Source organism: Pseudorca crassidens, chromosome 4 (genome assembly GCF_039906515.1).
Source record: "Pseudorca crassidens isolate mPseCra1 chromosome 4, mPseCra1.hap1, whole genome shotgun sequence".
In the NCBI taxonomy this organism is placed as follows: domain Eukaryota; kingdom Metazoa; phylum Chordata; class Mammalia; order Artiodactyla; family Delphinidae; genus Pseudorca; species Pseudorca crassidens.
In genome coordinates, this window is record NC_090299.1 from 153,043,599 (window position 1) to 153,071,543 (window position 27,945).

At 37.1% G+C, this 27,945-nt stretch overlaps 1 protein-coding gene across 5 annotated transcripts in view; it reads right to left on the reverse strand.

Annotated features, from left to right (window-relative positions):
• Positions 1-27,945, reverse strand: part of GLRB (glycine receptor beta) — a 69,369-nt gene that overhangs the window by 9,407 nt on the left and 32,017 nt on the right. For 4 of the 5 annotated variants that reach the window (XM_067737092.1, XM_067737093.1, XM_067737095.1 and 1 more), the window contains 4 exons: positions 14,490-14,719; positions 14,300-14,382; positions 12,592-12,732; positions 7,298-7,450 (listed from right to left, as the gene is read on the reverse strand). In XM_067737092.1, the coding sequence (XP_067593193.1) occupies positions 7,298-7,450; positions 12,592-12,732; positions 14,300-14,382; positions 14,490-14,719 (607 nt within the window). The remainder of the gene's footprint in view (positions 1-7,297; positions 7,451-12,591; positions 12,733-14,299; positions 14,383-14,489; positions 14,720-27,945) is intronic. The other variant, XM_067737094.1, reaches the window with a different exon arrangement.

Sequence of the window (27,945 nt, forward strand, 5' to 3'; positions counted from 1 at the left end):
AAATCCCCCTCCAATAACTTTCAATGCCCCTCAGGTCCCCTTAAAACTCAAAGAGTAGAAGAAATACCACGTACTTGCTTCTTATGTAAGAATTATTGAATGTGGGTGGTATGTGTGTAAACACTTAACATTTTAAAAAGTAAATATTTATTTTTTATTACCCTAATAATGAAAGATGTACTTGGTTCTCTTTGCTCTTGCATTGGGAATACGGGAAACACTATATTAGTATCAATAATCATTTAAAACACTGAAAAATATATATTCCACCAGTTGCATCATTTCAGAGGCTCCTGAAAGGTGTGGAGTTTTGGGGATTTTTTTTTTTTAATATTGAAGAACTAAGAGACTCTCTTCTAGAAAGAAAGGCTTTTAGTAAAATATAACTTCTGCAGATTGAAACAATATTACATATATATATATATATATACACACATATATATTACTATTATATTGTAATTATCCTCTATGCTGAAGAAAACTAATGAACAGGACTATGTTTTAAAAGTTAATATAGGTTTTAACATTTTCTAACCTGGAAGTGAAAAGTAACATAAAAATACAAGATCTTCTCAAACATTGCCCTAAACTCAGTTAATTATACCTATGGGCATTAATTTAGCAAATCATATTCCCAAGTTATTTTTTTATTCTTAATCAAATGTTATGTCAGCTTATCAATCAATCAAAAACAAGCCTTGAAGTAGCATATATTGGCACCATTCTCTGTGTTTCCATAGCATTTCATGCTCATCAATAACACAGAATGTATCAAATTGTAGTAAATTTAGTAGTATACCTGAATCTTTATCCTGATATATTAGCAACTTTGTGAATGAAATGGAGAATAGTGCCAGATTACAGAAGGCCTTCAAAGTCCTAGAGTGGATCTTTTATCGTATTTGGTAGAGAAATGACATTATCAAGAGAATATTTCAATAACGTCACTCTTCTAGGGATAAAAAAATAAACTGAGAAAGAAAAATATAGGAGATGCAGAAACAAAGAATAAGAAAATGAAGGATACAATGAATGTGAAAGGATTTTGGAGAAAACATTTTTTAAAACTTGATTACTGTTTAAAGGAAGAAGGAAAAGATTAAGACAAACTTCTAAACAGAATGACTGGGAAAATACCCATGAAATATAGGAAGAGGAGAATATAGAAAAGATGTGACTTTGGAAAGAAAACACCGAGTTAGGCCAGATAAAGGCCGAGAAACAAAGAACTGGTGACCACGACTCAGCACAGGGCACCCGGGACCTTCTTGAAGGACAGAGTGGCCAGTATCATTCAGGGGAGGTTGTGGTGGAAAGGGAGGGGACTCCAGAGAGGCTCAGGCATCAGAAAAAGAAGGTCAAAGGAGCAGAGAAAGATTCAGAATAATAGGATATTAATGGACATTTGGGAGATATTTATAATCCCAGGCGTTAAGTTAAAAACCATGGTGACCAATTCCAATAAGATCTGTATCATTTCGAAGACGTAAGAATGGAAATGGAGATCAGTTGAGAAGGAAGAGAATGTGGACCTCACTGTGTGCCTTGTCTTCAGGAAATCACATTAAAATAGGAAACGTCCACTTGCTTTTTTATCCTAAAATAAGAAATCTGAGCAAATATTTCTCCGGACAAATATTTCAGCCTTATCTTAACATGGCCTTCAGATGAGATTACGTCATTGTTTAAGTAACTCATAGTGAAATGCTGCCTGAATTTTACTACATTATGAACCAATAAAAAGAAATGTGAAACCCATCATTCAAAAAAATGGGGATATTTATAGTTTCAATATTGTGTTCTTAATATATTATCCCCACTTAATGGAGCACCTCTCTAATACATTCCAGGACTTCTTGGTATAATCTTTCTATAACGTGTTTAAAACATATAGTCCTTATTTGTCATTTGTTACTTTCTCTCCCTAATGCAAAAACAAACCAAGTCTAGATTTCAAATCAGGGAGTATGTCGTAAAATTGCTATCAACTCTGATAAGCAGGCGTGAGGTCTACATCTACTAAAAGTTATGGCTAACAAATAATATAAATCAAAGTATTAATAAATTAACTACATAAAATAGTTAACCTGAATAAAAACTTCTATAAAGAATTCAGGGTGAAGATAAAGCTGTTTAGCTCATCAATATGCAGAAAGAACTTTATAGTGATAAAATCCTTATTTAAGAGACCACTATTGATAGTGAACTCCCATTGACTATGGGATGTCCACAGATTTCTCGTTCAGACAATCTCAGAGGAAACATCTGAAAAATAATTCTTTAATAGCATATACTCTAGCAATCTATTGCCTAAAAGAGGAATACCAAAACCTAGAAGACTGAAAAAGGAAAGCAAGAAAAAGGGTGAAAAAAGAAAAGGAAAAGAAAGGGGAGGTAGAGATATTCTTTTGTATTTCATTTATTTATTTATTTTATTTCTTTCCCTTTTGGCTGTGTTGGGTCTTCGTTGCAGCCCGCAGGCTTCTCGCTAGTTGTGGCGTGCGGGTTTTCTCTTTCTAGTGTCTCATGCAGGCTCCAGAGCGTGTGGGCTCTGTAGTTTGTGGCACGCAAGCTCAGTAGTTGTGGCGCGTGGGCTTAGCTGCCCTGCCGCACATGGGATCTCAGTCCCCCAACTAGGGATCGAACCCACGTCCCCTGCAATGCAAGGTGGATTCTTTACCACTGGACCATCAGGGAAGTCCCGGTAGTATTTTTTATTAACAACAAATAGAACCAACAGAGCAAATCAAGGAGAAATTGTGCCCAACAGCTACTGTCTAAACATGAAATCATCTTTATCCCATACTGAGACAAACTACACTATGCAGCAAATTCTTATATGGAGTTGTGATTAATAACATGAAAATTCATTTAGAAATACTGCTAAATTATTACATCAGCATGTTATCATTGCACAGCATTCTAATCAAAGGATACTAAAAGGAAAACTACAGTTACTACCATGTGGGAATCCAGAAATAATATCTGACATTTTTGAAAGAGATCCTCATAATCAAAAAGATCTTGAACCACTGTTCCAGATGATAAGAAAAGACTATAATAAGGAAGAAAGGTACTGTGTGTGACCTGCTAGAGGTCTGAATTGCGACCTGAATTATTCATCTTTTTACATTTATAATTAAAAAGTATTGTTTTAAAAAAATCCTTTTTAGCAGCAACTAAACCATTTCATGTACCAGAAAAAGAATGTGTTACAGTAAAGTTTACGTAGGGTAAAAAGTGTAAGATGTTACCTCCACAGTTACTTTTATACTTAAAGAAATAGCTGAAGACAAAGTCTACCTAAAGTTCGCAGAGGAAGCTTTGATACTTGTTAACAATGGGAAAAGTAAATCAAAAAGCGATAGGAAGAAAAGTAAAACTAGAACACAAGACTGATTTTATTTTAAAAAGCAAAATGAGTCTAGGGTAAATGATATATGTTCTTCTCCTAAATTTTAGAAAATAAAAATTATGGGCCATAGAAGGAAAAGATTGGCAAATTGATTTCATAATCTTTTGGAACAATGTAGGGGAAAAAAAGTAGAAAAAGGAAAGATACACTGGGTCAAAATAGCCGTATTGACAGAATATCCTGATATTTAATCTGTCAGTAATATTATTTCTTTTTTCTTTTTAGATAAAATTATATATATGTGTGGGTCTAATCACAGAGCTTCAAAATACCTGAAGCATAATTCCATAATTAGAGTTGGGGATTTTAACAACTTTCTCATCAATAACTATAATAACTAGACAAAAGACATAAAAGATTTCAACAGTACTATCAACCAACCTGACTCCACTCATATCTACAGAAATCTACACCCAAGAGTGACAAACATACAGTGCAGGTGACATGGGATGTTTGCCAGGAGACATATGCTGGGCTGGACCATTAGCGAAGTCTCAGTAAACATAAAAGGATTGAAATCATAGAGTATGTTCCCTGACAAAATTAAAAACAAATCATATTTGAGTACTCATGAAAACGCTAAATATTTGGAATCCAAACTACACATATATAAAGAATCCGTGGGCCAAAGAAGAAATCACAAGGGAAATTAGAGAATATTTTTTTAATGAAGGAAGATGAAAATACAGTATACCAAAATTTGTGCACTGCAGCTAAAGCAGGACTTACAAGGGAAATTTGTAACTTTAAATGCCCATGTTAGAAAAGAAGAAGGGTCTAAAATCGGATATCTGAGTTTCCACTTCAGTCATCAAAAAGAGATCAAATAAAATCCAGACTGAGTAAAAAGCAATAATAAAGACAAGAGCCAAAATCAATGAAAAAGAAAAATAAACAAATAGATAGAAATGAATGAAATGAACGCTGATGTTTTGAAAATACCAAGAAAACGGATAAGTCTTTATCTAGAGTGGTCAAAAAAAAAAAAAAGAATTCACAATTTAACAGTATCAGTACGTAGGAATGAATACTTCACTACAGCTAGACAGGAAAAGGAAAAACAAATGTGATGAACGTGTTTGTGCTAATAATTTTATCTACTCATCTAATAGCTAGGAATCAATTGGTAAAATTTGCCAAAATAAAGGGAAAAACCATACAAACCTTTAAATATACTCAGAGAAAGCATTGAAGCATTTGGCAAAAGTCAACAGTCATGATAAAAACCCTCTGCCAACTAGGAAGAGAAGGGAACCTCTTCAACCTGATTAAGAGATCTGTAATAACTAGAGCCACTATTACACTCAACAGTGAATACTTCAACTATGTCTACCCAGAATCAGGAATAAGCATCTCTCACAACTGTATTCAACATTGGACTAAGGTCGAAGGCACTACAAGAAGTAAAAAAAATCAAGTATTTGGGGAGTATATGACACAGGAGTACGAATCAGGCAAAACGGTACCATTATTTTGATAAACACTACGCTAATATTTTAGAAAAGTTAAACATACTTTTCCTATAAAATGCAGAAATTTCATTTCTAGGTGTTTGCCCAAGAGTAATGAAAATGTATGCCCACACAGAGCCTTGTACGCAATTATTCACCACATCACGTATAATACCCCAAAACTGGAAACAACCCAATCCCCAACAACTGGTTAATGGAGAAACACACGGTGGTGTAGCCATACTATGAAATGCTACTCGGTAATAAGATAGAACCAAACATTAACACACGCAACAGCACATATAAATCTCAAAAACCTAAACATGTCCCTAGTTTTCTTTTCATGAGTCAACATGTTGACTGATCCCACTTTCAATTTACCACCACTGACCTCCAGAGGTCCGCGATCCTACCAGGCAATCAGGGTGTATTTCCCCAGTCCCTTCACCAGTCTCTCTCCCTTCAGAACCACAGTGCTTTTCCCCATCACCCTTGCGACTCATGACCTGGCTTCCCATTTCACTAAGAAAACAAAATCAGGGGCTAGCCCCCATGACCACGTCTGCCCTCGCATCTCGCCGTGTGCCCATCAGCTCTGCCTTCTCTCCTGACGCTACAGACCAGCAGTCAGTCAACCCGATGCACCAGGCACATCTGACCCACCGCCTGTTTTTATAAATACAGTTTTACTAGGACATATCCACACCTCTTCAGCTATGTATTGTCTAAGGCTGCTTTAGCGCTATGACAGCGGATTTCGGGGTTTCAACAGAAACCTCAAATGTTTGCTATTCAAACTGTCGCCGAAGGAGTTTGCTGACCCCGTGGACGAATGCACTGTGTTCTAGCAAAGGCCAATCCCTCGTTTCCTGCCTCCCATCCCCTCTCACGGCTCCTGCACTTCTACCCACTCTCATTTTTTCCTTCACTACCGGTTGTTTTCCACCAAAAATAAACGTGTGTGGATTGGCCCCTTAGAAAAACAAAACCAAGAAACCTCTCAGCTCCCATCCCCCCTGGCTATCTCCCCACCCTCCCCTCCTGTGGGCAGCTAACCACCTCCAACAGGCCGTTTACACCGAGGGCTCTAGGTCCCCCTCCTGCGTTCTCCTGAGTCACTCCGACCAGGCTTCCCGCTTCTCCTCACTCCATGGAGACTGTCTCTCTTCTGGATCCCAGGGACCCCCTAGGCTGCTAAAGCCAAGGGCAATCTTTAGCCCTAACCTTGACCTACAGGCAGCTGGCTGGTCACTCTCCTCGCCTGGACACACCTTCTCCACTTGGCAGGATTCTAGGAAACCACATCACATAGATTGTTCCTCATCTTCTCAATCCCAAGGCTTTAGCCCTGAGATTCTTCTACCTACACTCCACTCATCGCCTTAAATACCATCTACAAGATGTCTTGCATGTGGGATTTAAGAAAGCAGAATCAGGGCTTCCCTGGTGGCACAGTGGTTAAGAATCTGCCTGCCAATGCAGGGGACACGGGTTCGAGCCCTGGTCCGGGAAGATCCCACATGCCGCGGAGCAACTAAGCCCGTGCGCCACAACTACTGAGCCTGCGCTCTAGAGCCCGCGAGCCACAACTACTGAGCCCACATGCCACAGCTACTGAAGCGTGCGTGCTTAGAGCCCGTGTTCCGCAACAAGAGAAGCCACCGCAATGAGAAACCCATGCACCACAACGAAGAATAGCCCCCGCTCGCCGCAACTAGAGAAAGCCCGTGTGCAGCAACGAAGACCCAACGCAGCCATAAATAAATGAATTAATTAAAAAAAAAAAAAAAGAAAGGCTCTCGATTATTTCCCCAACCCGAGACTATTTAAGCCCTATAGAGACAGAATTTTCAAGTCTGGCTATTGGTGTTTCTATGTCACAGAGCATTAAACATCACAAACTGGAGAGCGTGGCCTAACCAGCCCTTCCTCTCTCTAGCCTCTCCTGGTGGTACAGCACACAATAACTAGTGTTTAGGAAAATGATGCAAAGTCATGTTTAAAAGATAACTTCTATTACATATTCCCTGATGAACAGTATGAGACAGTATATGATTTAGAAAGATTTCTATCCAAATAGTCATTTGTTTTTAAGCTTGGCACCACTGGGGATTTTAGCCTTCCGTTATCCGTGAAAATCGCTTATTAATAATTATTTCATGAGAGTCAAAGTAGGATGGATTAACTGCTTAAAATACCCCAAGGACACAAAAAGGGAAAACTTAGTTTAATTATAGAATGCATAAACACGGAGAAAATCTAGTTCAATGTCAAGAACTGAAGGAAGTCTGAAAAAAAAAAAAAAAAAGGTTACCATCAATTCCAAAACTCACTGTCTCAAAATCATTTGGTATAATTTCAAAATTATACAGTCATTTCTATAAAGATGCAGCGCACTCGCGACCCCCCGAGAGAGGCTGGAACACGTTACCCAGGGGCACTCGGGCAGCGCTGGCGTCGGGGTTGATCCAGAAGGACAGCCAGGACAGAACCACGATGAGCAGGGTTGGGGCGTAGACACCCATCATGTAGAAGCCCACCTGCCGCCTCAGGGTGAAGATGACCTCCACGCACGTGTAGTACCCTGCCAGCGACAGACACGGGCAAGAGTGACACTCCCGCTACATCCCACCGCAAAATCACATCGTGCCCGGAAATTACAGGTCGCTCCTGCTTGAGGCAATTTCACAAAGGGAACTCCACGTAAAAAGGACGGGGGCTGGTTCTGTAAATATGTATCCTTTACGTGATCTAAGAGGACGGCATGATGAGACCTGTTTCACCCGACCTCTTGCGACTTCATTATGAGATTGACAAACAGACACCATGTGCCGCTCTGGGATGGCCAGTCCCGGCTTTTAAGTCTTTGCTCCAAGATTTTGCAGTGACTTAAACTTCCCAGTATCCTTGGGTCCTCTGGGAGCAAAAGATCTAAAGAAGCCACCGGGAGCATCAAATCAGAGCAGAGCAAGTCTAAAAAAGAAACATGCCTGGATTACACGTTGTCAGTATAATTTTCAGCCACGTGGACCACTTCTTATCTGGAAGGGATGACCGTCTACCAGAGCTACCATTTACGCATAAAATGTGCAGACAGTCCTGGAGGTAAACACGAGCAGGGTAAGTGAGTGTTCCCAGTCTATGCAGGTAAAAGTTTGTAAAGGCAAACATCGGACATCCCAACCAAGTCTCCCCTGGTTCCACTCCAGGACCTCAAATGTTCTGGAATCGAGGGAAAGGGCTTCACTTTCACAGGCTGAGACTGAAGCAGACGTTGCCCTTACACGTCATTCTAGGACTGCCATGATGTCAAGTAGTCTCTCAAATTAATCACAAATTATGGGCAGCCTCATAATAGCCTTTGCTGACTGGAGAAAGAAAATAAGTGACACAAATAGCCTCCCAGCACTGGCATACAAGAGACGTTTCCAGATGTTTGAGATGAATTTTTAAAATGTTCAATTTAGATTAAAATGTCATTTCCCATTCAACAAAAGGAAGGGTATGCATGAATTCCAAAACGTTAAAATATCTTCAGTTGCGTTCAGCTTAAACTGTACATAATTATTTTAAAATGCTGAGACAAATGAATGGACAGTGCATAAATAAAATAATTATGGGGGAAAAAGACAATATTACTTTTTTACTGTGTTTTAGTTTAAAAAGTTGTACTTATCTAGTTTTCCGAGTTGGGAAGAAGGTATATATTTCTGATGCTAGAATAATCTTCATATTTATTCATTAATAGTATCTAGAGCAGTAATTGCACACAAATAGGGTCTTTCAAAGAATGGCTATTCTCATCCCTTTATCAAATAGCTTAGATTAGAAATCTATCCTTTTCCCAATAATCATTGATACCTCGGAGGGATTAGAAAGATGTTAGGGCTAATTTGTAACAAAAATAAATAGTTGATTTGAACTAAGTAAATTCTAATTATGCCAAATGTTTCCATATTATATCAAAAAAAGACAAGCATGGGCTTCCCTGGTGGCGCAGTGGTTGGGAGTCCGCCTGCCGATGCAGGGGACACGGACTCCTGCCCTGGTCCGGGAAGATCCCACATGCCGCGGAGCGGCTGGGCCCGTGAGCCATGGCCTCTGAGCCTGCGCGTCCGGAGCCTGTGCTCCGCAACGGGAGAGGCCACAGCAGTGAGAGGCCCGCGTACCGCAAAAAAAAAAAAAAAAAAAAAAAAAAAAAAAAAAGACAAGCAATGCAGAGTGTTTGTCTTTTTTAAATTTTAAGTTCATTAAAACTAGGCAATTCATTTAAATGGTGCACAGGTTCTAAAAAGATATGAAAGGCAAAACGATGGAAAATCCCCCTCCCTTTTCAGTGCCTACCTCTTCTCTCAACTTCCTGCCTGGACAAATGAGAACATATGCTTCCAACTAACAACCATGTGCAAAACTTCCAAACCATAATCTTTCCTAAGCCCATTCGCTGCAATTAAGGAGGCCCACAGCGTTGCCTACACGCGGTTCTGCAGTACCTTGCTTTCTAAGAGTGTCACTCCCTCAAGGTAACTTTACACTCACCTAGTGCCTGTGAAATGGGGAAGAACACATATGTGCTTATTACGTATCTTTAGGAGCCTAGGTTGTCACAAGGATTATAACAATTTTCTATAAAGTTGCTCACTTTCCAATGCATTTGCGCATCCCATCCACCACATTTAGATGACAGCCTAGTAACCGATTGCTTCATCTGAAGCCACCCCCCGGGGAGCTTCCCAAGCCGTGGATGCATTTAGCAGTAAAATATACGCCTGGATATCATAGTGATTTGCTCCATAAACTTTTATGAGAAACATCCCTTGATCTTTTTTGATTTCCTGGTACTGTTACATTTATGAGGGGCAGGTGGGCAGCTAATGGGTATAAATGCTCACTGGCAAATTCAATTTACTTTCTATTTCCTGTGAGCTTTTATTTGATTATTATTCACTCAGGCTTCCAATTTAAAGATTTTTCTATACTTGTGTACCCATATATTTCTCCACCTGTGTAATTTCTACTATTATAAATAAAACCCTAATTTTTAATAAAGTTAAAGCCAAATCACCATTTCGGATAATTTTGTACAAATTAAAGAAAATATTGGCCATCATTTTATACGTTGCTTTCTGTATCTTTTCCAGTATTCTGCACTGTTAAGCATTCCATATATTTTGGATGTTCTATTTCCCTAGATACATTTCTAAGTATTATCCAAACATTAAAATGTTTTTCTTATATCCATATACTGATTCATATAAATACTGACAAAGCATGTTTACTGAAATATAGTGCCAATTATTATTATGTTAGCCATGAGTTTTTTCTTATTTTCTGTATCTAATGAGATATAAGTGACTTATTTATGATAACTCAAAAAATAAATACCACACACACACAAAAATCTATGAAAGATTTACTTATCGTAAATCTTGAGTATATCCCCAAATACTCTCTACCGCAGCACACCCTCTTATTTCCTTCTTAGGACTAAAAGAATTACATTTACTTTACTTGCTTGCCATGTAAGAATATGGATCTATAAAACAGCAGGGATCTGTCCTTTATTCACTGCTGAGTCCCCAAGTAGAGGCTTCTTTTTTGTTAAGATTGTTTTGATGTGGACCATTTTTAAAGTCTTTATTGAATTTGTTACAATATTGCTTCTGTTTTATGTTCTGTCCTTTTGGCCACGAGGCATGTGAGATCTTAGCTCCACGACCAGGGATCGAACCCGCATCCCCTGCACTGGAAGGTGAAATCTTAACCACTGGACCTCCAGGGAAGTCCCGAGACATTTTAAGTTCAGGGCTTAAAGGTGAAAAAATGAATAACCCCATGATTTTCAATACTGTTACATGATTTTATACTACATAAAATTAGAAATAAAATTACTGGTTTTATTTTTCATCTCTAGATGAAGTTTAAAAAACTTCAGTAAACTCTATTTCAAGTTTCTCCAACAATTTAGAGACTATTCATTTTGAAATGTTAATCATATAATCTGGATGTGGGTAACTATTTTCCAAATATAATAGCACTCACTGAACTCACAGGACTGTTGTGAGGATTAAATGATAGAATTCCTGCAAAGTGCTTAAAGCAATGCCTGACAGATAGCAAGAACTCAAAAAGCCATCTATTAAATGTTTCTGTACATCAATCCTCCAGAAAACTTCTCTTGGCTTTCAAGTTTATTTTTTCCATTACTAGGTGAGAAATCCCTGAAAACTGTAGTCAGTCTCAATTTGCATGAGTCACAGAGAGGAGAATGACTGTGCCCAGGTTACAGCTGACACTGATTTGCCCTTGACATTCAGGAAGTCGTTGACCCTGCATCTCAGTTATTTTATGTGTTCAACAAAAGAGCTGGCTCAGCATTAGCCGACCGATCACTTCCACATCTGACAATCAAGGTATCTACGATTTCTTCACGGAGTACTTTGATGGTCAAATTTTTAAGAGCTCTGTTTTTCCATTAAAAATTTTGATAATTCTTTCAGCAGTGTATTTGCTTATTTTGTCTCTTGTCCTAAAATACTATAAGCTCTACAAGAGAAGGGACTATTTATATATAAATGTTACATAATCTGTTAATTTAATTGAAGGTCAATGACAACAGATGCTTAAACTAACGTTATCTCTAAGTTGGCCCGTGTTGTATCTATTATTACAACAACGTAGATGTGCAACTATTCACTCTATCTTTTATTCTAATCAACAGGTATGTTTTAAATCATATTTTGTCCTTGATGATGTCACGATGCAGCATTTCAGCTCAAACATCTCATCTCAGTAAATTTTCCACAATTACTCTACACGTTTTTATTTTTGCAAAGTCAACATAAATGTTGCAATAAACTTAAACTTTAATTACATCTATTCCTGAATATCTTTGTCATGATTTACTTCCTGATACAGAATTAGAATTTTGTGATAATTTATAAGTTAGACTGATTATTAGTGTGAATGTATTGGTCAAAAGTCACTCACCTTTTTATTTATATTGCTGAGGAAAATAGCACTATATTTAATATCTAGAGCCTTCAATAACCTATAACCTCCAGAGGAGACTCAAAGGTTGAATACTAACCATATTATGAAAGTATTGATCAGTGAGTACTGTATTTTCATTTCTGTAAAGCTTGACGAGATTTAATGCGTGAGGTTAATTTGTTGAGTTTTCATAACTGGCCGTTCCATAACCTAGATCAAGAATATTATACGGCAAATTTTTACTCATGTCCAATTATTTCATGTGTTTACTGTTTCCTGCACAGCATAAAGATCAAATTTTTTGAAAATTAAGAAAATGGGTCAACCAACAATGAAAAACCGCCCCAAAGACAGCAGACGAATATATATGGGTTACATTGTTTATATCCATAACGTTTGGCCCTAATATGAATCCTGTCAGAGCAGAATTTCTAGGCAACATCTAAGAAAACCACTGCCTGGAGAGTTCATATAAAATAAAACGTTGAAAACCTCTTGTTATCCGGAATTACATAGAGAAAAGCAAAACTATCTAGCGATAAAATAAATTTTAACTTTAGTGGATGTCATTTTATGAAAGATTTAAATGTATCAACATATAGATATAATGTTTATAAATACTGAATTTATTTTTTAACTAGTTTTCTCTGTTCTGTCCCTAGCATATTTTAATATCGAAACAAATCTTTGAAATAAGACTTAGTTGTGTTTAATTTAAAGAATATTACTTACCAGTGCCTTTGTAGTATTTTGTACAGTTACCATATTCAATATCTTCCTTTTTAATATCAAATTGAGGCAAGGCAATTTTTTCTAATTGAACAGGATCCCCTGACTGCCAGATAAATCGTAAGTCATCAGTTGTGTAACCAACTGTAAACAAAAGGAAATAAAATATCAGTTTGAAATATAATTATGGACACTTCTTTAACATTTTAACATCCAGATATCAAACACAGAAATGGTAAAACAATAGGCCCTTTTATGAAACTTTTGTTAGAAATGTAAAGAGGTAAAATCTATGGCCACTAATAAAAATATTAGCACAAGTTACAGATAATTGGCTTAAAGAAAGAGCAAGCTAAAATAATCAGCATATCACAGATGGTAAAAATCCTCGGGGGGCATGAACAGTAGTACATCTGTCTATGTCAGAATTCTGAACCGTCATCAATGAAAAAGTAGCAAATAAGTGATACCAGCTTTCTGAATGTACACATTTACAATCATGCAATATGCTACCTGGAGATTTTTAAATAAACTTAAGCACCAAAATGGGTTTTTTTGAAGAATTCACTACCAACTTCCCTAGAGGAGTTGCATGGCCAGAGGAGAGCAATAAAACAGCCCCTCAGATGGACATCACTCCATCACTAGAGCCTCCTGGAACCCACATTGTGGGCTTAGGTAACCTGGCTGCAACTCAAGGGCCCCATGGGCTTACAGCATGTTGTAGCCTACCGTTCAACTCTTACACGCCTATATTTTTTAAAGCCGTACTTTAGTGTATCTAGTAATAGAATTGAAGGTATATACACATGTGGAATTATTTATAAAAGATGCATATGGACACACAGGCACACGTATATACAATACACACACAGACGTGTACCTACATACACTTATATCTGCAAAATCTCACATGATAGTTAGAAAGCAAAAAATATTGTTCAAATTTAGGATCCAGCTTCAGTAAATTAAACAACAACAAGTAACCACTAAGTGACTTTAAAGCATGTCATCAAGCAGGCACCTACATTTTATAAGGTGTAGGAACAGGTCACAGTATGTGGGTATTCAGGCTGAAGAGTCCTTCCATTAGTGTTAGTTTTTCAAGTTTTATTTCCTACTTTGATTTTCACATGACAAGCTTCATAGCAAATTAATTAATAACTATATTTTAGAGATAAGCATTTCAATGACTACACCTGGTACCTCTTTTAGAAACTGAAAAGTATACGATTCTAGAAATACAGAAAATCTAAAATCCAATTTTGTAAAAAATATTTTTTTTATAGATCCATAGAAAATGAATGCTTGGTAGGATTTAGATAATATTTTTCAATGTTTTCCAAATTTTCTGCTCTGAAAAATGTGGTTTTAACATTAGAAAAGTTATTAGGACATCACTTTCTCCTTTACCTTGCCTATATCACTAACGCAAATGCAGGTGGCGATTGGAATAAGTTAGAAGGGTACACACCTACACCTACGGCAACTCAACTGAAATCAACTGGTAACAAAAGAATTCATCTATCTTAGTATACAAAGTAATACAGTAAAAAGAAAACTATAATTTCCCTAAATAACTTATTCTAACGTCTATTTGGAATCAAAAGCATTAGTTTCACCGTTATTATCTAAGATATTAGTAGCATGTATTGCCTAGAAATTTTAAGCATTTTTATCCCTATGGTGACTTAGGGTCTCATTTACATACAGCTCTCAAGTTGCATCTTGCAACGTTGTGTATCCATGGGAAACAAGGTCAAGTCCAAAGGGCACGAAAGAGTAATAGATAGCCTGAAAGCAGAAACAGACGTCTTAGAAGTTGTTTAACACATGTCTCCGTGATATACTGATTTTTAAAGGAAAATATGAATCTACAAATATTAGAGAGAAAAGAGTACCTCATGCTGACGAGGACATCTCCATCCCGAAAAATAAAGAGGAGGATATTTTCCTGGGTTACATCATGAAAATTGGCACTTTTTTCATTTGCAAAAAATAAATCAGGTTTCCACAGACACTTGTACATCGTGGGGTCCACCGTCAGGGCATCTGAGCCCCGGAAATCGCTAGGCAGCTTCAGTCTGGGGTCGTTCCACTTCTGTCTCAGGAAGATGTTGACTCTATAATCCTGGGAAAATTACGTGTGCGTGTGTTTACTGCCATTTTTAAGAATGCGTTCAGCACCAGAATAAAAAGGGTTCAATCATTAGCAGCACAAATACGTTTGCTCTTCCAACATTAACGAGGATCACAATAGCTGGGTATAAAAAGCCCCTCGTGTCTTTCTAAGACTCTCTACAGACATCCTCTTAGCGCTTGCGAGTTCAAACGTCGTCATAGAACTTTACCAATAATTGCTTTACTGTAATACGAACACCAATTATACCAGGGGGTTAGTTGGTCTTGTCAAAAAGGCACAGGAACTGCTAAATACTGCCATTATTCTTTCCCCAAAAGTAGGATACATTTTCATTAAAAATAGATAAGAAGCCAAGAGAAAATATTTCACTTGTATCTTACTAAGTAGCAAACTACAAAAATAATTTATATGTATATAAAGCTACAAGGGGGCTCGGGAGGGAAGGATTGGGAGTTTGGGGTGTGCAGATGGAAGCTGTTTATCCATAGGATGGATAAACAACACGGTCCTACTGCAGAGAACAGGGAACTACATTCAGTGGCCTGGGATAAACCACCGTGTAAAAGAACTTTTAAAAGAGTGTGTATATAAGTGTAACTAAATCACTTTGCTGTACAGCAGAAACTAACACAACACTGTAAATCAACTGTACATCAATAAAAATAAAATAAAACTCCATATATGTTTAAAACACATACTTTATATACATACTTGAGGAAGAAAAGGAAAAATGATCCTTGCCTACTCATACATGTAAATGGTTATACAGAGGTAGTCAAATAACATTTGGATTTTGCCAGATGAGCGTACATGAAACATGTGTAAATGTTATATTCAACTCCAGTAGGAAAAGGTTTTGAAATCCCCTAAACAGCTGATTATTTTTCTTCAGTTTTTTGCCTATCTCCAAAGTTTTAATTGTAAAACTTTGTAAAAGTTGGATTATATCAAGACATGTATATCCTAAGAATAGATGAACCTGGAAACATTGTTTAATACCTTAATACATTTTATATTTGCCAGTGAAATGAGGTTCTGCCACACATTGGGTTACTGGGGTATATACAGTCCAAAGCAGCACGGTGGCATGATGCTCAGGTTTTTTTATTTTAATTTTATATGCTGAACTCAGAACATGCACCAAAGTGCTCAAGGCATAAATGACATTGGGCCTCAGCATCCTTATTTTCAACCATTCAAAATTCACAAAATACTATCTATCCATGGCCTTTTGACATGATCCAAATGAATCAGAGCATAAACTTCAAATCAAAATCCAAATATTTAAATGGGAAGAGATGACAGATTATCTTTCTTTAAATAATAAGACCTAACATATTTATATGAAACATAAATGCGCACATTTTATTTATGTATAAAATATAAAATAAAGCATAAGCAATGTGCAGTGACTAGGAAAATTTGAGGAATGCACTTTCTCTCTCCTATGATGTTCAGATTCTATAATAGTAATCAGAGGAGGGTAAGGCACATATTGATAATAAATATTTCCTGAACTACAGACAGTGAAGTAAGATTTAACTTACCTACATCTAACAGCTAAACCTGATGTTTATAAAAACTGCAACACATATAACACATTGTAAATCAACTATACTTCAATTATGTTTCAATTCATGTTTAATAAATAAATAAACTTCAACACATAATATAAATTGATTGTTAAAAATCATACGCAGATGGTCTTGAAGTGTAAAAGTCAAATAAATTAAGAATTATGTAAGCTGGCACTGAACATATCTGTACCACTGGCAGGGAAAACAAAAATAACATTTTCCTAATCAAAGGAACATGGAATCAAGGAGGACGTGAAGGAGACCTAGGACCCTGGAAGATGAAGACCTGCACTACACAGCTCCATTAACTTTTTGTCAAATATACACATATCTTACAATTCATAATGGGACTTAAGTGGTTACCTCATATCTGATTGTGACAGCTAAAGAAATTAGCTCAAAACATGTCCAGGACATAGGCCTATCAGCTGGTAAGCCTTCCAGTGGCCACAATGCTGCTTCCTGACCAAAGTTTTTCTCATCCCAGAAAAACATGCATGGCCCCCAACTTAAGAAGAAATACACCATAGATCTGATCATTTTCAAATAAAATTCCTAGTGTGCTAGCTTCGCGAAAGCACATGGTTGATATACACTTGCCATTACTTTGCGCACCTAACAGTATCCAATTCCAAATTATTTGCTAAAAAGCTTTCCTGTAATGATCGGCCAAAATGACTGGTATTCTAAAATTATATACAGTCAAAGCTATTCTATTACCCTCTTATACCTACTGTTTCTTATCCAGGTAAATCATCAAACACTACATCTTTAAGCTGTGGTATTTGAAATACGCATTCACGGTATTATGATATTATTATTATTACACGGTATTATCTGTCCTAAGGGTCAGATGAGGTTGCCGATGTATCTTTTATAAGCTTCTTATTAAAGCTATGGTCCCTTATTTTGGTCAAGAACCATGACATGAAAATACTGAAGATGAATTTTTCTTTAATTTTTCATTTGCTTATCCAAATATAACTATGATACCTTTGTAGAGGTATTTACTACGTGCTAGCCATATTTGGCCTAAGTGCCTTACAAAAATATGACTATTTTTGGAAGTTTATACTGTGAAACTGGTCTCTTGGTGCTCATAAATGCTTCCTGTTACTGGGAAGTACCAGGTAAGCTTATTGTCGTGTTTCCTTTCTGTCTGGCAGCTAGGGAACTGAAAGCTAAACCCTGCAGCTAATTGACATTTAGTACTGTTTCAATTATTGTATTTTTGTTATTATTATACACTGTAAATCCTCTCCAGAAACAGGGGGCTGGATAAAAAAATAAATAAGTTGAGACACTGCCATATACTGACAAGACTCTTTCGGTATTACTTGGGCACAAGTCCCAAGCAACCTTACCAGTGTGGCTTCTAAAACTGGATGCTTTGTTTTAGCCTAATATTAGGTTTTATTACTTTGAAGAGGGTGAGAAATATGTGTAGAGATAGAAATATTAAGATCTCATTGGTATTCTTTATCTAGACTCAAGCAACTACATTTTGCTTCTCAGTAATTAATTTCTAAAGATATTATATCACTATTTTTTTAATATCAGAAAGATATCTGACAGGAATTAAAGCAACGCTAACCTTTAACTTCAGCATATTTTGCATAATTAAAAAAGAAGCCATCTTACAATGTTTGGGGTGGAACTTCAGGAATTAAGCCTGCATTATGTCGAGCTCCCCTCGATATCTCCACACAGGCACACATTCTTTTGGGAGCACTGTTCTACTTCCCACCTATTTCCAAAATGGAATGGTTAACTCATCTAAAACTGTATCGCAAAATTATGTTTCTTTTAAAATTTTTATAGCAATTGCAATAGTGTTTTTCCATGTGAAGTCCATTTTTCTAAATTCTTCTTGAAGTCTAAATCAATGTTTCCACACCATCCCAGAATATATTCATGTCATTTATCATTTATTAAGTTCAAAGCATTTTAATCAGCTGAAAGCTGATGAAAGCCCTAGATAGTATCAGAGACCTTGACAAAATAAACTGTCTGTGTGAAAAATTACAAAATTACAAATGATACAAGAATGTTTTCATCTACAGTCAACCCTCTTTTTATTCTATATGTCTGAGACAGGCTGGGACCTGGGACCTGGGACCCTTTGCTGCAGGGCTTGCACCTGGACACACGTTTCCTGCAGTCATAAAGAAACTATAAGGGACTAAAAATAACTGACAACAGCAAATGGAAATGAGGGTGTGGAGCAGTAGGAACTCTCACTGCTGCTGGGAATCAAAATATGACAGCTACTTTGGGAGACAGTTTGTCAGTTTCTTACAAAACTAAACATACTCGTATCATATTGCACTCCTTGGTAAGTACTCAAAAAAGTTGAAAACTATGTCTACACAAAAACCTGCAAATAGGTATTTATTGTAGCTTTAGTTATAACTGCCAGAACTTGGAAGCAACCAAGATGTCCTCCAGTGGGTGACGGATTAATAAACTGTGCTCCATCACGCAGTGGAATATTATTCGACACTAAAAGGAAATGAGCCGTCAAGCCGTGAAAAGACATAAAGGAACCTTAAATGTATGTGACTAAGTGAGAGAAGCCAATCTGAAAGGGCTGCATACTGTATGATTCCAACTATAATGGCATTCTGGAAAAGGCAAAACTAAGGAGCCAGTAAAAAGATCAGTGGTTGCCAGGGGTTAGGGGGAGAGAAGAATGAACAGGCAGAAGACAGTGGTTTTCCAGGGCAGTGAAATTCTTCTGTTTGATACCATAATGGTGGACACATGTCATCATATGTTTGTCAAAGCCCATCAAATGGACAATGCCAAGAGCAAACCCTAATCTAGACGCTGGATTTTAGGTGATGATGTGTCCATGTAGAGTCATCGATTGCAACCAAAGGACCACTTTGGGGGAGTAAATCCACAGTGGAGGAGACTGCACGTCCAGGGGTAAGGGGCCGACAGGAACTCTCTACGCTTTCTGCTCATTTTTGCTGCGAACCTAAAACTATTGTAAAAAATAAAGTCTACTTAAAAAAAGGAAATGCAAAAAATTATGTCAACAAAAGGAAAGGGAATAAATAAAAGGTTAGCCAAAATTTGGAGACAGGCAAAAAGATGGCCCTTTCAATATCACAGTAAATGCTATCTAACAAGCCCACCTAAGGGTTGTCTGAGTCTCTAGGAAAATGTAACTTTGTTTGACTTGCCATTTTCTATAGATTAGGGCCCAGACTCTGTACAATTATGTCATTTCAAGAAGATTACTAAATTACAAATGATTTCTGTCAGGTAGGACAGATACTCCCAAAGGTGTGCCTTTATTGCCCTGTAGAACATTAACAAGTATATCTAATTTAGCAACCTAATTGCAGCATTCTTTCTCTCCAGTCTCCTGAATTCTCCACTGAATCAGCTTTACTATCACGCTGGTTCCCTCATTAATGAGTTAAATAAATCACTGACATGTCCTTACAATATTCATGTTTTTAACTTTTTAAAAATTGTGCTTTGTTCTCAAAACGTTAAGTATAGAATTACCATATGATCCAGCAATTCCACTCCTAGGTACATGCCCAGAAGAATTAAAAGCAAGAGACTACAACTGATATTTGTACACCCTCTTCCATAGCAGCATTATTCACAATAATCAAAAGGTGGAAACAATCCAAGTGCCCATCAACTGATGAACAGATAGACAAGTGTGGTATATACATATACACACACTGTGGAATATTATTCAGCCATAAAACGGAATGACATTCTGATACATATTACAACATGAATGAACCTTGAAAACACTACCCCAAAAAATCAAGACTAAGAAAGAGTTTGTCCAATATTCCTACCTAGAGAAGGAATGCAGGGGAAAAAATAACCCTAGGGAGGGTAAGCATTTAAAGGGCTGGCTTTCTCAGAAGTCTGAGAAAAAGAAGAAAGCCCTGAGAATGTGATTTCACCAAACCAGAGTCAAAAGCTTCAAGATGGTCCACAGCAATAAATGCCACCAGAGGTCAAGTACAGTCGAACTGAATACTTTCAGCAAATGAGGGAGACACTGATGATTTCAGCAAAACACTGTGGCACATAAAAGCAAGATGACAGAGAGTTAGGACGTGAGCAATGCTGCCTATCTGGAAGATGAAGATAATAATGATACACCCACAACACAGGCTTTTTACCAGCAATAAATGAGAAAACATATGTAAAGTACACAAAGTTCATCTGGCTATATTAAGCACTAAGCAAGTATCAATATTTTGTCTCATTATTGATAGTATATGTCCTTAATGTTGTTATTCTTTTATAGTGTTGGTAATAGAGGTGAATAGGTTTTTGCCTTAAAAAAAAAAAATCAAGCCTATACCCTAATTCATTGGGTTTGCTCTGTACTGTGATTGACCTACAATTATTCTAAACCGTAATCCATTTCTAGGTCACAAATCTTGAAACTGCTTTGAGCATCTCCTGAAATGAACTCTTCTTGCTCTCAGCTGCACTGATGTAAGCTCAATATACCATAAGCTTTGAGTCTCTACTGTAATCCTTTTCCAAATTTTATTTCTGAGTAGAACTCCAGAGTTGTATTACAATGAGTATCACTGAAAAACTGGAAATCAGTTACTTCATTGTATCATTCTTGGTCGTTACGTCTTATTATCTCATTAGGAAAGTGCTTCCAAGATGCTTTTCTATTAGTTGTGTAGCTACATAGTATTATATTCAATACAAGTTGCAGCACGCTGATGCGTCTTTTAAGAGTGTTTAAAAATTTCACAATTTAAATTAATAGCTTTGGTTTAACATTCATTAAAAGATAAAAGATTATTAATTAGTATGCTTTGGTTCATGCTTTATGGGCATTTCTAAATAATTGCTACTTATTGGCATTTCAAAGGCTCTGTGTCTAGATAACTAACTTAGAAACCTATTTATTTTCATTTTCATTTATTCAATCACTATACTTATAGCTCTATCATTTATTTTGCAATAACAACTTCCCATCAGAAACAGACCTCTTTTATCACTGGGAAATTACTTAATTGTTTTGAAAGAACTTGGTGACAAATACTATCATTATTCATTCCAAATAGCACACTAATAGTCATGATCTGGAAAATGGATGTTCTCCAAGATTTTCAGTACCAATTAACACCCAAATTACACTACGTATTCAAGGCAATAAAACATTTCACAAGAAGGCATTAAAAATGGTTAGTTTCATTAATGATATTTTAATATTAAGAACTGTTCATCTATATTTTGTTTTGTTGTTAGGATACCTCTTCTGGTTACTTGTAATTTTTACCTAACTCTCACATACGTGATGTTTCCTCATTTGATTTCTTTACATTACGATAAAAAAAAAATGGCGTTCAAGGAAATAAAGAAAATCAACTCTCATAGCATCCGGCAGCATCATAATTAAAGTTCTGTCAACAGAGCTGTTATAAAGCCTGGTATGAAAGGGATTTAAATTTGGTCATTAGTGAGGTTAGAAATTTCATGTAAGAACTGCAAGCTACCAAAATGTCAGCAAAAATTCTTAGGTTATGCTTCATCTATTTTTCTCAATATGTGATTTTTAAGAGTTTTTAGTTAAATACTGTTTAATCACACCCTACGAATATTTAAATTTTTCTAGACCTATGTCAACATTCCACTTTTATTAGGAGTGCCTGCTAGGTGATACAATGCGACCACCCTAAACTATAAACTACATGAGTTGCAGTCTGCTGGACTGGATATCTAGCAAGCGCCCAATATATTTCTGTTAAAGACAGAAGGGAAGAAATAATTTCTATGACATTTTGACAGGTTAGGATATTTGGCTGTTTACACCATTAATTTAATTTTTCTGTACCAGCTGATAATGACAAATTTTGGAAGGAGAAGATAAAACTGGGACATTTCTCATTCTTCCTTCTTGTCTAAGACAGTTGACCCTCGTACAGCGCAGGGTTAGTAGTGCCGACCCGCCATTCAGTCAAAAGTCCGCGTGTAACTTTATTGTGTGCCCTTCTGTATCTATGGATTCAACCAACTGCTGTAGATCGTGTAATACTGTAGGACGTATATGGTACTATAGTGACAAAAATCTGTATAAAGTGGACCCGTGCAGTTCAAAAACGTGTTGTTCAAGGGTCAGCTGTACAATCCTCTTACTTATGATGTCTGATCACCAGTGCTTCTGAATAATATAGCTAAGAGAAATAGGATAGAGAGTAACTTAGTAAACTAAGACAAGTTGTAAGGAAAGAAATTTAAAGTTACATATAGAAGAAAATACATAAAATCCAATTGTTTTAAAACAACAAAGATAAGTAAGTGCCAAGAACTAGAATTAAGCTCTTTTAGCTGATCCCAAATGTGATTTTCTTCTTGAAAAGGTCATGCAGCACAAAGGCATAGAAAGCTTGGCAGGATCATGAATCGTAATGCGACAATCATTCAATATAATTACAAAGCGTGTCTACACCAAAGAAAATGGATTGTATAATCAGGCTTTTATTTCCATGAAAGAGTTCTTACATACTTCTGATGAGGTAAAGTGTCTGTGTACAGATCGTTACAATAAACCTAATACCTAATTTTCCCCACAAGTGCAACAGTTCACATTTTCAATTCTAAAAACCAACTGATGTAAGCCAGAGGTTGGAACTGAATGGAAAAATCAACAAATATTTTCAGTATGACCATGGAGCAGACGCCACCTCGCCTCTAACAAACCACTCTTTTGTTTTGAAGGTCTTATTTCAGTAGTCACCGGCAGTAGCATATAAACTGATACAACAAGTGACCGCTGTACCAACTTCAAATGAGGATGACTACATTTATTTGATGATTTGGGTAATGCTGCTATTAAGTCAGTAAATGTCACTCACAGCATTAACAACGATGTCTTACAGAAATGGAAGGTAGCAGAATGCCAACGAACACACCGACATGAGAAATAGGAACCATGAAGCTCAAAAATGAGATTGTGAAACCAGCTGAAGGAGCACATACATAACCGTGGAGGTTAGAAGGGCTTAAGGAGTATAACATGGCTGTGACGTTGTTTCTTCCACTACACAGTTACAGTTTGTGAACAAATGTGAGATTGATTTTAGTTTAGCGAGTTAGCCTCTGAATTATGTCCCTGCCACTCTCTCACTTCATCCCAGCTTACCCTTATACGCTACCAAATGTAAAATCCATAGCTAGTGGGAAGCAGCTGCATAGCACAGGGAGATTAGCTCGGTGCTTTGTGACCACCTAGAGGGGTGGGGTAGGGAGGGTGGGAGGGAGACGCAAGAGGGAGGAGATATGGGGATATATGTATATCTATAGCTGATTCACTTTGTTATAAAGCAGAAACCAACACACCACTGTAAAGCAATTATACTCCAATAAAGGTGTTAAAAAAATAGCCTCTGAATTAGAAGACAAATAAGGAGGAAGGCATGTTTTCCAAACAGAATTGGCTAAAATGTCCTTACAGCAGTGTTAATGTGCACCACCTCGATGGCTTCTTTGTTTGGTAATGAACTTTATACACTGGAGGAAAGGGTTACCCTCCTCCTTCAGAAGTTGCCCCACCTCTGTCTGCAGTTCCTCACGCTACGCCCATCCCAAGCTCTGTGTTCAACATTATGTTTTCTGGAGTAAGCAACTGCCGGTTAAAGTAGAAAGATCTGAGCTGCAGAGGAAAGCTCTGGGCAACACTGAAGCTTCCAAATTTTAGGGCTTCCTTTATTTCAGCAGATCTTTATAGGGGAAATTTCCAGGGGGCTATTCATAAACAAAACCACAACTGTACAGTGAAGCTGCTAACAAACATAAATGGTTCATTTTCTTTAGGATGAGATTCTATCCTGATAGTACGTTAATTGGCAAATGCATGACAACCGAACAGTGAACCACTCCTAAGAGTTACTATGCCATGCAAAACACCGTTGCTTTATTTCTATAGTTTTTTCACTCTTTTTAGGGTGTAACACATCAAGTACACAACAGATTCCAGCACAAGCCTGTCTGATATCACAACTTACACACTATTCATCATACTGTTTCTATGAACATATATCTTATATTTAGACAAATCTAAGGCTCTCTGCTTTTCCAACCTCTTTTTTTTGGAGGCGTCTTTTTGTTTGTTTTCTTTTGTTTTTAAGAAATATGCTATCTGGCTATTTTCAAAAAGACAAGAGATCTAACACAACATTGTAAATCAACTATACTTCAATACAATTTTTTTAAAAGACAAGAGATAAATTCTGGTTAGAATGTAGAGAAAGGGGAACAATTGTACACTATTAGTGGGAATGCAAACTGGTACAGCTGCTATGGAAAACAGTATGGAGAGTCCTCAGGAAATTAAAAATAGAACTACCATATCCAGCAATCCCATCTCTGGGCCTATACCCAAAGGAAACAAGATATCTAGAAGCGATGCGTGTATTTCCATGTTCACTACAGCATTATTTACAATAGCCAAGGCATGGAAACAACCTAAGTGCCCACCAATGGAGGAATGAATGAGGAAAATTTGGTATATATATACATATATCGTGGAATATCACTGAGTCTTAAAAAAGAAGGAAATACTGTCATTTACAATAATATGGATGAACCTGGAGACCATTATGCTACGTAAAATAAGCCAGACAGAGAAGGACAATTACTCCGTGGTATCACATATATGTCGAGTCTTAAAACAACGTTGAATTCATAGAGTAGGAGAGTGATTGCCAGGAATTTCAGGGTATGGGAAATAGGGAGAGGTTGGTAAAACGTACAAACTTTAGGTTGTAAGATGAATAAGGTCTGAGGATCTAATGTGTAACATGGTGACTGTAGTTGATAACACAATTGTGTAATTGAAATTTGGTAAAGGAATAGTACTTAAATGTTCTCATCAAAAAAAAAAAGAGATAAATGTGGATATGCTAATTAAGTTGATGGGAGAAATCCTTTCACAATATAGAGGCATATCAAATCATCACATACACTTTAAATTTCTTATGATTTCATCTGTCAGTTATACCTCAATGAAGCTGAAAAAAAATAAGCCCACCCTGGGTGATTGGAAGGAAAAAGAAAGAAATAACTGCTCTCCACACGTGGACCCTCTTAGTTAACCTGCTGAGTCATCACTATTATTTCTGACTGGTGTCTATAACAAGTAATGAAGAGGAAGCTTGTCTTAGATAACACTTTTTTCCCTTAGAAGACATCCTAATGTTATCTCTATATCGAGAATAGCTTGTACCTTTCCTAACTATTAAGCAACCAGGTATTAGGGCATCTGTTTTTGGAAAGACTGAGCAAATCTATAAAATATGACAGGCTTAAAACACACATCTATAAAACTCTGTCTTATAGGTATGCATGAAATAAACACTGCAAAAGCAAAAAATAATACTTATGATAAAACGGAACATTTAAGTCTATTTGATGAGTATGGTTCCAATTCTGAACCTTTAGGCTGTATCTTCACAACACAAAGGGAAAGCCATGTTATTTCATCAAAAGAAACAGTAAATATAAATAATTTGGTTCCTCTGCATAAAGGTCTCTAAAACTAATCCTCTACTATTATAACATTATTTGCTTTTTGTTTTTTTTTTTTTTTTTTTTTTTTTTTTTGCGGTACGTGGGCCTCTCACTGTTGTGGCCTCTCCCGTTGCGGAGCAACAGGCTCCGGACGCGCAGGCTCAGCGGCCATGGCTCACAGGCCCAGCCGCTCCGCGGCATGTGGGATCTTCCCGGACCGGGGCACGAACCCGCGTCCCCTGCATCGGCAGGCGGACTCTCAACCATGGCCCCACCAGGGAAGCCCTGCTCTGTTTTTTAACCCAATAAATGTTCAACATGAGTCTATTGTTTAAATTTGCTTTGCCAATTTCTTTATGGCTACGTGGACTCACTTTTTGCTAGACAAATAGCAGAATTTATTTGTTCATTTATTTAACCGGTATTAGTTAATAATATGACATTATTTATGTGTTCACTAACTGAGGGCCTATTGTCTCCTCACTTTACAGGAAATGAAGAAGTTGAATACATTTTTCCTGACTTAAGGAGTTAATAGTCCATCAGACATCAAAGGAAAAGACACAAAAATACTTGCATTACAGTCAGGAAGCGATCTGGTTTAACAAACAAACATGACAGAGCTGAAAGACCTGGATGGAAAAGGGGCACAGGGTGAGTGGGAGTAGCTCAGAGTAAGAGGCCCTGATTACAGACGAGAGATGGAGGTTCAAGGCAAGTAGCGGCGACAAAGACGCTGCTGAAAACTGGTGGGATCTGGTCCCAGCAACGGGTGCTTTGGGCTCGCTACTGTGAAGAGCAGGCAGGAGGACAAGAGAAGATTATGTGAGAAATTACGCAGTATTTTGTTATAATCCTCAAATAGCCTGTAAGAAAGTTCTTACTCCTTTTCTATGTCTCCCACGTGTTTTCAGCTTGATACAGTTAAGTAACTACTGACGGGACCTAGAGAAGTGTAGCATCTGATATTTGGGAGGCACTCAATGTTCATTAAAGAACAGGTACATTAATGGTACTGCCTGCGTTGGGACACATATGTAGCCTTCATGCAAATGAGAAAAAAACATCCCTGCATTAGTTGTCCTAAAATGCAAGATAGAGTTGGGGATGTTTCCCACAGGCTGAAACACCTCGATGGTGGTGTTTCGGAATTAGCGTAACGGTACCGTGAAAGATAAAACAAGGTACAGGGAAGAGTATAGAGACCAAATAGATCCCCTGGAAGTTTCACCTTGAGAAAATGAAATTTCTCACTCTTGTTAAGTGAAGTGCTTAGATAAACTAGTCATATTTTCAAATGATGAGGGCTATCCTTGTCTCCTGAGTGATATATGGTTGTCTGTCCTTTATTTCAGAGCTGTCTTCTAGTGATCTATACTATATTAGACATACAGTCATTTGGGTGAACTAAAGTCGCTGCAAGTGAATTTTGGACTTGATTTCAAAATCTTTAATTATCCAAAATATCTACACACTGTCTAAAAAAAAATCAAGTACTCAGGGCTAAAGACATGGTTCTATAAAAAATAAATAACACTCTCCTCACAATTAATATATTATATTCTTATATTAATTAATATAAAAATAGGTGTCATCATTTAAATGCAATATACAATTGCTTTGTAACATACTATGCTGCTCCTAAGAATAAAGGAAAACATATTTAAAATCATTCTTTCTCTGGTCTGAGGTATTCCCTGAAAAACTCTACTGTGTTCTAACCATTGCTATTAGGCTTTTAATCCAAACCTTATATTATTCCTTAAGAAAAATATAAGTATCTCAAGAAAAAAGATACCAAAAAAAAAAAACATTAAGCTTTCTTTCTCCCACCTAAAGTATCATTTCTGCATGTGGTTTTTCAAAAAGGGTACAAATCTAATATGTTAAAACATTAATAAGCAAGTGGACTGTACCGAATGTCTTCTAAAAGCTGAGGGGTAATTGCATCACACATGGCTCAGGGCATCTACTAATCACCCTCCACAGACATCTTTGCCCCTAATGCCCAACTCACCCTGGATGGCAGCCCCACCTCAAGCCTCCCTTCTCTGTTCCCTTCGCTCTTTTCTGTCCCTCCTTTCTCTTCCTGGCCGTCTCCTTGCCCTTTCTTTGTGT